At 28.1% G+C, this 12,815-nt stretch overlaps 1 protein-coding gene across 1 annotated transcript in view; it reads left to right on the top strand.

Annotated features, from left to right (window-relative positions):
- Nucleotides 1-8,814, top strand: part of LOC111640734 (protein kinase C, brain isozyme-like) — a 36,910-nt gene extending 28,096 nt beyond the window's left edge. The window contains exons 10-14 of the mRNA XM_023386779.1: nucleotides 2,959-3,097; nucleotides 3,166-3,246; nucleotides 3,355-3,462; nucleotides 6,553-6,693; nucleotides 6,883-8,814. Of these exons, the coding sequence (XP_023242547.1) occupies nucleotides 2,959-3,097; nucleotides 3,166-3,246; nucleotides 3,355-3,462; nucleotides 6,553-6,693; nucleotides 6,883-7,035 (622 nt within the window). The 3' untranslated portion in view covers nucleotides 7,036-8,814. The remainder of the gene's footprint in view (nucleotides 1-2,958; nucleotides 3,098-3,165; nucleotides 3,247-3,354; nucleotides 3,463-6,552; nucleotides 6,694-6,882) is intronic.
- Nucleotides 8,815-12,815: the final 4,001 nt, after the last annotated feature.

Here is a 12,815-nt window from a genome sequence, read left to right as displayed (position 1 = left end):
AGTTTTTTATTTTTATGATAACTATAAAATTCTTGTTTAGAATATTAATTAAAAGAAAATTTATATTTTTATTAAAATTGTTCTATTTTAGTATTTATTACATCATCAGAATTCTAAGTATATCTAAATTCTTATATATATATATATTAAATTCTGATAGTAATTATTTGCATATACTGCATCTAATTTATATAATTAGATGTAAAAATAATGTAAAATCAGTCTTATTAATTAAATTATACTTTGTTGATATAGTTAAATTTTGGTACAGTGGTAAGTTAAATTAACACTATTTTCCAACTTGCTTATGAAGAAGTGTTGTTACCAACAGAAAGAAATTGATATTAAATAAAACAGCTGACATTCATAATAACACATTCCTTACATTTCATAAACTTACATTCCTTTATGCTCTCATTTTTGGCTATGCTGATGATTGTATAACACAGTAGTGTTTTTGCTTTCTAAAACACTCTTGCCACTTCGGTTAATTGGAATTATGAGTGTAGAAATTCAGCTTACAATGATTAGATGGGTGAGGAGGCTAAAATATCTATATACTTCCGTAACAGATCTGGGTTTCAGATCCTCCAGAATTTTTTGTGGTGGTCTGGTCTGGACATGTTGAGTTCCATCTAGTGATTGCAAATTTACCGGGTATTACATTATCAGTAATTTGGTAATTATATTCGGAATTACTGGTTTATCAGTAATTTACTGGTAAATTCATATTAACAAATGATTTAAAATGAAACTGAATTACTGACAAAATTATTGAACAGCCATTTATTTTCAAGTTTTCTATCAGTTTAGACCAAGGATTGCTAAACTTTTTTGATCGTCAACCCTGTACAAGTTTTCAAAACCTCACATTGACCCTCACCAAAAAGTTTGTGTTACAAGCAAAACAAAGCACTTACTATTTTAATACATTCCTTTCGATTTTGCAGTTTTTCTTTATTTATTGTATATTTGTTAATAATAATTTTTGTAACTGACAATCAGTGAGACGGATAAGCTTGATCCTTAGCTCTCCCTTATCCTTAACTTAAGCTTGGTAATTGACCCCCAATAATGTTATATCGACCCCTGGGGATCGATATTGACCACTTTGGCAACCCCTAGTTTAGACAAACAACATTCTTGTAATAGCAATTATTGACATAACAGACATTGAAATAATGCTGATTATTAATTATGTTTTTCTTTATTTTGAATGTAGGTTCTTAAAAAAAACATTGTGATGTTTGTAAAAGTGACACTATATGGTCCGCGAACAAAAAGGTACAAAGAAAAGGCTTTACAACAATTGTATATTCACAGTCTCGTTCCTTTACTTCACTTTGAACAAAATATAAAAAGAATCCCAACTGATTTTATGATGATTTACAATCGAGCTCATCAATTTTCACAAAGGACTCTTTGTCCCAAACAAAGCACGATGACACATCTGCCCCAATAATGATGAAAGTAGAATAATAGAAGAGAATGAGAAACGAGATGATTCACCCGGGATTTCTATATGTCAGGTTGATCAACACCTTGGGTAGGATCTGCTTCTTTTATCGTGACCTCCGTCTTCAAGATCCTCTCTACTCAAATTTTCTCCAGAGCTCTTCACAACACGTCCGACATCCTTCATGTCTCGTCGAAAACAAGCCCTTCTTCCCTGGCCGCTATTTCCCAGGTCACCTTCTTTCTATTGTCTTCCCCTGATTCTTAGAACAGCTAATCCTACCCCTAGGCGAAAACGGTCTTTGGAAAGTTTTAGGAAATGAAAGAACAAAGAAAAGGCTAAGACTTACAAAAATTAAAACTTACAAATATACAATATTATGGCCAATGGCCACAACATAATACTTTTAGGCTCTCATTGTCTAATCTAGATCTAATTTTCTTACAAATGGCAGCTGTATTAGAAAAAGCTCTCATGGAATCAATACTAGTTGGATGTACTGTACTGTCATTAGAGCATTGAAAACCTTCTTAAGATTCGTTCCTGTATTTTTTGCTCTAAGAAATAATTTATTTCTTTCTTAACTATATCTTTCACACTTTTAAATTTACTTATATTACTTTTTTTTTTTTTTTTTAAACTCTTTCTGCCCTGTGGGCACTAAGAGGGCCTCTTTTAACAAGCCCATTATGGGTTCGGCCAGGTCTGCAATGGGCAGTCCGGTGGTGAGGGATGGGGCCCGACATATCCAGATGGACCACCCCTTTCTGATTCGAACCCAGGACCCCAGAGCAGTAGATTGCCACCTTGATCACTTGGCTGGATGGCCAAGTGATCAGAGTGGCAATCTACCGCTTACTTATCTAGTGATCAAGGTGGCAATCTAATCTTATTTATATTACTGTTATCAGTAATATAAGTAAGACATGTACTGTGTGGTAAACAATGAACACCTCTCACCAGAATCTGAGTCTGAACTAATTTCAGTGGCATCTACAAGTCGTGATTCATTTTCATTTTCTGATAAGTGCTTGATTATCTCTACAATTCCATTCAAAATTGTATTTTTGTTAACATTATTGGATATTTCATGTGGCTTATATTTGTTCAATTTTCCTGGGTTATTATACTCCAAAAACAAGACCCATTTTGAAGGGAATCAAGTTATAAACAGACTAGAAAATTCCTTTTAATAACCTTAAATTACAAATTGCAACATATACTGTATAAAAGCAATAACTGAAGCCCAGATTAATGAATCATAATTCCAAATTAGCAGATTTGTGCTCAGTGTTTTCTTCAAAGAATTTTCTAAATTATTAAATTAAATTCAATACTAATTTCTAATCATTTATCAAAACAAAAAGTTATGATCTATCTTTTAGGCTAAATTACATTATTTTAATTAACTAAAATTAGTATAAATGTAGGTAAAAAAATCCAACAATTTAGGTTTACACTTGTAATATAGAAAAGGAAAAAATACATAAAATATTTTTTAGGGATTTAAAATTAGATAATGTTCTTTTGGATCAAGAAGGGCATATAAAGATTGCTGATTTTGGTATGTGTAAAGAAGGAATATCAAGTGATCAAACAACAAAAACCTTCTGTGGCACTCCTGATTACATAGCTCCCGAGGTATGTGAAATTCAAAATAACAAAAATTTAATATCAAACAATAATTTAATCGATAAATATCTATGAAGATAATTCTCTATCAACCATACGGAAAATCTGTTGATTGGTGGGCTTATGGTGTCCTTTTATATGAGATGCTTGTTGGACAGGTAAATATTTTTATTTATGTTCAATTTAAAGTAATGTAAATATCTAATTATATTTTTTGTTGAAAATTTCTTTTAAATTTTGAAAATAGAGATTGTAATAAATTTCAGCCACCATTTGATGGAGAAGATGAAGAAGAACTGTTTTCAGCCATAACTGATCACAATGTCTCATATCCAAAGTCTCTTTCCAAAGAAGCTAAAGAGGCTTGTAAAGGAGTAAGTTGATTGATGTTTGTTTTTTACTTTTATTTGCAATAGTACAGTACAAAATATAATAAAAATATGATATAGTAATGATTTAATATAATGATTGTGTAAGTGATATGCTTTGTTCTCTTGAACATTCTGTTTTACATATAAGGCACAAAAAACACAACTTATCATATGCAAAGTCTTGATCATTCTCTCTTGAAAAATTTCCCATACTCTCTCCCTCTCACTCTGGCACTCCCTTGGAAATACTGACCAAGTGGTCACAGATGTAATTCACATGTGTAAGTAAACAAACATGGACCATAAATTATGCAGTAAAATATTTATTAATCAAACGTTTTGGTCCTTTTCATTGACCTTCATTAGAAAATATATACATTATGTAATTTAACAAGAAAAAAAAAGACATCTATACTCTAAAAACAGTTTTACAACATTCCATTTTTTGGACTAAGACAAATTTTTAACATATTTTAACTATGTGTAAAATATAAAACATATTTTATACATAGTGAAATAAACCATGCATAAAAAACACTCTAAATTATACTTTCCATATTTTTACTTCAGTACCTGCTGAATTAATCACTACCATGCAATCTAACTACTGTCCATCCTTCAGCATCTTACAAAGCTCACCTTTAAGTTTGATGTATAGAGAAAATGCTACAGTTTCCCCAGCCTGGAAAGTATTGCTAAATAAAACTTACTAATAAAAATATATAAAACATATTGTACAATATTCCAAGCAATGTCCTTTTCTTGTAACAACAAGCCTCAAATTCCATTTAAATGTTTAAATGTTAAAATTTTATATTATATGTAGAGTAATTTTGTTCCAAATTCCAGATGTTCTTTAGTCTAATGGAAATGATTCTGTATAATTGAAAGTACTTGTATTATTAAAAGGATTTTAATGCTGTCTGACAGTGTGTTTACATTATTTGTTATGTTCTNATTTACTATCCTTAATTAACCTTAATGTTGACAGAATGACTAGTGTCTATATCAGTGATTCTCAACCTTTTTTTTGTCACGGTACACTTTTAATAATTTAAAAATTTGGCGGAACACACAGTTACCTCGGTAAGTACCGCAGTACAACCGATGACGTCATAACAGTGATTTTTAAACGTAGTTGGTTATTTATTTACTAAGACGTTTAGAAAATGTCTAAACGTCTTAGTAACTACCGACAGTTACCGGTAACACCACTTACAATTTCCAAACGCGCCGTAGGAAGGTAGAACCGATTAAACTACTTGTCTGATGTCGCTTATGTATGCAATGGCGGCACGCTTCAAAAATCTAGCGGCACACTAAAGTGCCACGGCACAGTGGTTGAGAATCACTGGTCTATATTATTATACTTGTAGAAAAATATTTCCATTTTAAAGAGGATCAATAAAGCCACATATAAAAGTAATTAGATTAGCTGTAATAAATCAACATATTTTTAGTAATGCCGGAAAATGATTGATTTTGGTTTTGGTTAATACAATTAATTCTAGTCAATTTAAAATAATCTGGCAGTATAAAACATCATCAGTTATTATAGAACATAAAATACTGTATTGTAAAATCAACTGTAAACTGTTTCATTTGGAAATAAATTTTTATTTTCAATTTAAATGTGCAATTAATTTGTTTTCAAGATTATATTTACTTCCTATTACGTACTCAATCAGTACGAAAAAATAATAATAATTTTGTTATTATAATATAATTGTATTCCAACCACCAGAGGAAGAGAAAAAGAAATGTATTGAGATATTGGTGGAATAAAATGCAGTTCTTACCTATCAACTTGTAAATTCTTTCAAGAGCAAACATAACAAATAGTGACGAGGATGGAATTTTAATGCCTGTTCAACTGTAAGAATACCAAAGTGAAATTCAAGTAAGAAATTTTCAAAGAATTAAGGGAAAACACTTCCAAGGTACAGTTGGGTTCATTAACACTAACAAAGCCAAAATTGAAACCACGAAAAAGAATGGCAGATGAAACAAGCACTGCTTTCTGCACGAACGTTGTCTTGATAGAACTGTTTGTTCAAAGATCGCAGATCTGGAAACCTATGTGAAAAGAGTTAACTTTATATTTAGAAGCTAATAAAATCACGGACACCAGTACAAAGAGAGTTGTACTTTATAGGTCCACTGACTTTCAATGTCATGATGTCACTGGGAGCTTCACTAGATGTTTGCGACCTAAGCTAGGCAAACTTATTGAGAAGTTAACCGTTTTGAGCCAAAACTGAATGAAATGGTCCAGAGATTTCATTTTTATAAACGTGACCAAACAAAAAATGAAACCATCCCCCACAAATACTGTGGAATTAAGAAAATTATTGGGGTACTGCGAATTTGATGAATACTTGGATGTGGCTATCTGCAATCAAATAGCATGCAGAATTTACAATGAAAATCTACAACAGAAATTATTAAGCACACTTAACCTAACCTTCACCATAGCTCAAGAAAAAGCAATTGCCCATGAACTAGCAAAAGAAAAATCAAGAGAAATAAGGACTACTAGTAAGGAAAACAAAAGTGAGATAAATCTTCTTAAAACACAAGACAAAGAACAAAGGGCAAGCAGGAGATGCAAACAGGTGCATACACTAATCTTACAGGGAAGTGTTATTGTTGCGAGAAAGGCAACCATTATTATTACCATAAATTAATAGTTTGTAATGTACATATTGATAGCTAAAATCAGCAAATGTCTTAGAAAATAAATAACATATTAATCTATTTGGTATGAATGAACTGATTTAACTGGATCTTTCATGACTGACCAAGAATATGATTTGATGATACACAAATTATTTTACGTACATTATAATTTTCTAACACATTCAGAAAATTATTTAAATTTACAACAGAAATCACATGTTTTAAATTTAAACTAATGTATATTTAAGTGCAACTAACAATGTATATTATCAGATTATCAAATAATAATAGAATACAACAGATTTATTTACATTGTTTTGAAGGATTTAAAAATAAATAAATCATTTTTAATTTTGAATAATGCCTTTAATGTAATTCAATATTGTGAAAATAACGAAGCTTGTTCTTTAACAGTTTTTAACAAAAAATCCAGCCAAACGTCTGGGTTGCAGTTCTCAAGGAGAAGAAGATGTAAGAAGTCATCCATTCTTTCGCCGTATCATTTGGGAAAAAATAGAAAATCGTGAGGTTCAGCCGCCATTTATTCCAAAAATTGTAAGTTTATACATCATTTAATATTATATTTTATTTATTTTGTTCATGATTCAGTTAATGCCAAGTTGTAAAAATTGATTGTAACATAAATATCATTCCTTCAATAATTTTTGTGCTGTTTTTAAATTTTTATACTGTTTTACAATATAAAATTTATTAACATTTTTTTTTTCTTTCAAAATATTCTAGAGACATCGGAAAGATGTTAGCAATTTTGATAAACAGTTTACAAGTGAGAAGACAGATCTGACACCAACCGACAAATTATTCATGATGAACTTGGATCAAACTGAATTTATGGGATTTTCTTTCTTAAATCCAGAGTTCATCCAGCATGTTTAATTGCTGATAATTATGCACGTGATGCATATACAAACAATCATATATCACTTTTTCTCCTTGTAATATTTTACTAGTTTTTCATACATTTACAATATTATTGTTATTTATCAATTATTTACATAATTAAAATTCTTAGAATTTATTGTTGTCCAAAACATGCCAAATGGAACGAAATTATTTAATTATCTTTCTAGTCGAGTTAATTAGGTTTATGTGCAAGATTGTTATTGGAAAATGTTAAAATGTAGTCCATTATTATATACACCGAATTAAAAACATTGAATCGATAAGAAATAATGAACTATATTTTATCCAAAAGAGGAAAAAAGGCTCTAAAACAATCAAGGTAGTATTTTTATAACATAAAAGAACCTTTTTTACTGTGTTTATCCATGTGATAATTATGTATTTTAAGCTTATTTGCATGGAGAAATTTATTATAAAAAAATCTCAAATAATAAAATTGTGTTAACAATCTTGGAATAATGTTTTTTATATAACTGTTAATATTTTTTTTAATTATTGTTATTAAATTTTTTAGTTTAATTTAATTTATTTAAGTACATATTGTAGTATCCTACACTGCCAAAAGACCCATAGTTGTAACATGTATTCATATTGTAGTAAATCATTAATATAGAAATTTTTTATCAATTTCAATAATTATTCAGTAATCATATTCAATACTCAGTTGTATTTTCTGAAAAATATTTTGTTTCTTAATTTAGATTCACTTCAATATTATCCTTTATCTGAGTAATAAAGTATCTTCTATTGCTGAATTTCTAAATGTATTATCGAGTTATTTGCTAGTTAAATTAGAATTACAGTAACAATTATTATAAAACTAACCTTTCATATACTGTTATAATGTTATGCCAAGATGCATCATTGTAGTCCGTCAGATTCTTTAAGGTTTCACTCCCTGTGCTAATTTTGCTTGGATTGTCCGTGATGCTGTAAACACTACTCAGTAATATCTGTACCAATATACATTACTTATAGATGTAATTGTGTTGTTTAAGAATTATTTATGGTGATAAAAATGTGTATTATCATGTTTAGAGGAAATTCATACCTCAAACTACTATTGATGTACAGAAGTAGTCCCCCGTTTGAGTTAGGAGAGACTGAAAATGTATTAAAAAAAATGTAAACTCAGGGATGGAAGTTTGAAAATGAATATTGGTAGATGCTCAATAATTATGTCTCATTTAATGCAATCTCAACAAAATAGTAATTTATACCTTTAGTTTTAATGTTGTATATAGTAAAAAGAAGCAAAAATTTTCTTTCTTTTTCTTTTTTTTTTTTGTCTTTTTATAATGAAATTACGGTTGATTCTCTGAAATCCAGATATCTCTTAGATACATCCAGAATTTAGAATTAAATTTGTAAGCATTCTGAATTTCACTTGTAGGCATCAACATCTAATTATTTTAATAATAGTAATGTTTAAATTAATAATTATTTTTACTGTTTTTATGAATTTTATACTTAATATAAGCAGTTTTATAATATAATTCTTAAAGGTGATTTTCCTATCATAATTATTTTATTACTAAACATTCATATAGAAATTGTTTATGGGCTTCCATTATATGTTATTTTTTTATATGCAGCGTAATTAATCGTAATCAAATATACTTTGGAATTTATAGATATCTGGAATTTCGAAAATTGACCCTACAAAAAGCAATTTATTTAAAAAAAATATAAATATAAGAAAACAAGATATATATACACAATTTTAAGTTTTAAGAAATGTTTTTTATTTTAGTATTTTTTTAATTATCATATTTTTTTTTTAAACCTATCAAATAATTCAAAGTTTATTAAATGATTAATATTTTATAATCAGAAAGTATATAATAAATGTTCGAATGTTAAGACATTCATAAAAGTATTTTTATCGTTGTAAAAAATTTACAAGATAATGTTAACCAATTTAAAATTGATAATCGACAAAAGCTAACCATATCTTATAAATATATATATACTTTTGACATATTTCTTTATGTGTGTGTGTGTGCGTGTGTGTATATATATATATATATATAAAACATACAATATATAAAAGATAAAAAATAAAGAAGAATGTCGATTATATTATAAGTTACTTAACACAAAATTTTAAAGTTTTTAAAATCAGATATGTTATATATATGGTTTATATATATATATATAAAATATTATCATTCCAGATAAGTTATATTAACTATTTAAACATTGTTAGTAATTGTAAATAGTGTATAAAATTATGCTTATTCAGTAAATTGTTGTAAAATCTCTGACAGTTTATTTGATCTTTTGTTATATGTTAACCAGATATTTGCCATATTTGCTTCCTTGTTAATGTTTGAAAAGTCCAATTTAAACAAGTTGTGTCTTTATTAAATGTGTATAAGAGCTATACGAATAAACTTATTTAATCAGTAAAATATATGGCTTTTTCCCCGTAATTACTATAAAAAAATATATATATATAAAATATTGTTTAATTGTAACTAAGATGATGGCATAATGATAAATGTTACATCCCAAAGAGTTGGATCAATTATTTTGTAATTGTACGAGAAATGATCCTGACTTTAGTAAGACTTAACATCAATTTATTTATAGAATATTATATTTTTTAATTCTTCTTTTAATTCAGTCTTCTGCTCAATAAAAATGCATGTTTACATTTACTGATATATTTACCTTCAATGTAGAATTTTAAAAAGGATTTATGCTATAAATAATGTAGTGAAATTCTAAATGATGTTCAAATTATTCTGTGATAAATTCTATAATTACTAAATGAATTAGAAGACTGTTCCTACATTGAATAAATTGTTTTAATAAAATAATTTTAACTTTAAGAAAACAAATCATATAATAATTCAATTTAGATAAGATGAGACAAGACGGTAGTTTCATATGCGTATCAATTAAGTTGTAAATTTTGTTTAATAACTTCATAATAAAGTTACGTTAAATGCAAAATTAAGCAGTTACTAAATCTTCTTCTTCCTACAAATTTTCTAATGTTAAATGAATGAAAAATTGATGAAGAATATTGATGACAAGGTTAACAAGTTTTCCTACTGAATACACATTATCATAGATAATGAAGCTTATAAATTTGCAATAATCATAAATTCAAAGTCAAAGCAGTATTGTTTTGTAATATCCAATACTGTACTACTAATCTATATTAATTAATTGTGTACATTTATATAACATTAAGTTCAATGTCATACACTTGTTATCTTTATTATGAATATAAACATACATTTAGAAATAAAGGAAACAAAAAAAAAAACATTTTTAATTAATGGAAAAACACTTTAAATTTTCTTTAACCTTATTGTTTCAATTAAATTATTATAAAACAGGACAATTAAATATTTCCTTGATCACTAATTAACAAGATTTTCATTGCAAATCTTCATACTTTTTCTGAATTATCAACATTTAATTACTTCAGATTTTTATTAATTTATAAAATATAAAAATAAACTCTGTTTTAATAATTTAATATCATTGTTTATAGTTATTTTAAATATAAGACATAGTAAATATTTGATAAAAATTTCCCATTCTGGATGGAAAGTTCTCTTGAAACAATTATGACATATCAGAATTAATTGAGTTGGAATGAGATCAATTATTTAAAGACGGGACATTCCCGTTTAAACGGGACAAACGTTATTTTTAACACGAATTTTTTTTTTTATTATCAGGGAAATATTTATGTTTATTTTATAATACAGTTTCTAAAACCACATGCTTCTCGTTAACGACTCTTAAACACGTGGTACTGATCAAAGGCATTATTTCCTTATAATTTAGCATACCATAATGTTTAAATTACAATAATTGAGTTAATGTATTAATAAGGAAATTTAATTATTGCTCCTAATTGAAATGTGTCTACACAATTTTTCTAAAATTCCTTTAAAAAAAAAACTATTTTTAAACCATATTTCCCTATTGTACGAAGCAAGTCAAGCAAAGATGTCACGTTGCTAAGTAGATCACTGTGTACAGTTAAAGCTAAACTTTAAATTGGTTCAGACGACCCAGTTTTTGAAATCCGGAATTAAATGTCAATGACCTTATCTTTTGTCTAAGTCTTTGCGAAAGTAAGTTTTTTTTTTTTTTTTTTTTTTACCTTAAAAATTCCTTAAAATCACGAAAGATTACAAATGTGTTGTAAGTTACTAACGATGCTTTGAGCAAATCACGTGTATACAATGGGCGAGAAGTGTGGGCTAAAAACATAAGTTCACTTTTGTTATAGCCTTATATTGCATCTAACCTCACTGACTCACTAACCTCAAGACTTTAAGTACATCCTGTTTATCAGAATTCCAAAAAACTGGTTCCGAGTTAATTCACGATAAGTTGCTGCTGCTATCGTACGTGCGTGTTTTACATTCGAAATTATTCGTTTAGGCTACTGAAAACTGTTCATATTTTAATAAATTAAACGTGTTCGAATGATTTAAATTAATAGAAAGTGATATCTATTTGGAATTTTACAACGTTGCATTGATTAGACGTTAAAATTTTAATTGGTATGGTGACACTTCTAATTGTTTCTAGTATTGTCAGGTTGTAGGAGACAAAAATCCTGTATTAGAAAAGTACTGTAAGTAAAAACAATGAAAGTATATTGTCAGTCTTTGTTAACAATTGTGATAATTTACAGGTGATGTCTGTTGAAAATGATCCAACAAACTGCCCCCTAAATCCCTTTTCATACTATGCCAATGACAAAAGTGATTGTGTACGTGGCGAGGAACACGTGGTCATCTCTTCTGTCAATATTCACTCGATCCACTTCGTTAATATTCTATTCATTATTTTAAAAAATTCATTATATAAAATTTTAAAGCTGAAATAAATTACAAAGACTGCGAAATTTATATTTCTCAGACGACAGATACGACACAGAACTAGAAGAATCTAAGCCAATAAAATTAAAAACGAAGTTAAGATTAATTAATAAAATAAACGATTACTATTAATTTAGTTTTTGAATAAAAATCTCTTTAGAAAACTTTCTCTTATCTCCGAGAAAAAGTTAATAATAAAAAGGACTAGGAATAAAGACGAATCGCGCACGACGTGTCTAATGAATTGTTTAGCCTCAGGCATTTATAAGTTGACCTAGCAGGAACTCGAGGAGGAGGAGGAGGAGGCACTGACTGGGAAAACACAGCTTTCGAGTTGTTTCTTGCTTGCTTGCTTACTTTGATGCGCCATCGTTACAAGAAAGACAGAAATGTATTTTCGGCCATGGAGATAAAAGGTAAATTTTTATTTTGTTCGATTACCGAATACAGTAATCGACACCGTTTCGACATCCGTACATAGTTTTATTCGTTGTGTAGAAGATTAATTAAATTTTATATATATCAATCTTAACGGATGCCATCCAGGATTAACATATCAGTTCGAACGTTTTATAAAAGTTGGTCAATTAAATGACGTCATAGTTAGGTATTTCGCATGGTTGATTATAGAGAAGATATTTAAATAAACACTTCCTGATATACTTACTGTCAGAAGTTCAAGGCTTTTTGTTATTGCTAAACATAGGAAGAGCTCTATCACCACTTTGTTTTTTTTTCTATTGTATTGTAAGCTTACATTTAAGCTTAAAAATCATATTTTAAGCTTTCCTAAGTTTATATAGTGAACAATTATTTGAGAAAATAACTGAAATTCAATTCCTTCACACAATTTTTAGTTTGTTATGTGGGTTCATTGGTATAAATTAAGTGGAT

This window comes from Centruroides sculpturatus, unplaced genomic scaffold, assembly GCF_000671375.1.
Source record: "Centruroides sculpturatus isolate CEXI.00-Female unplaced genomic scaffold, Cexi_2.0 scaffold1465, whole genome shotgun sequence".
Classification (NCBI taxonomy): Eukaryota; Metazoa; Arthropoda; class Arachnida; order Scorpiones; family Buthidae; genus Centruroides; species Centruroides sculpturatus.
This window is presented reverse-complemented; position numbering and strand designations above follow the sequence as displayed.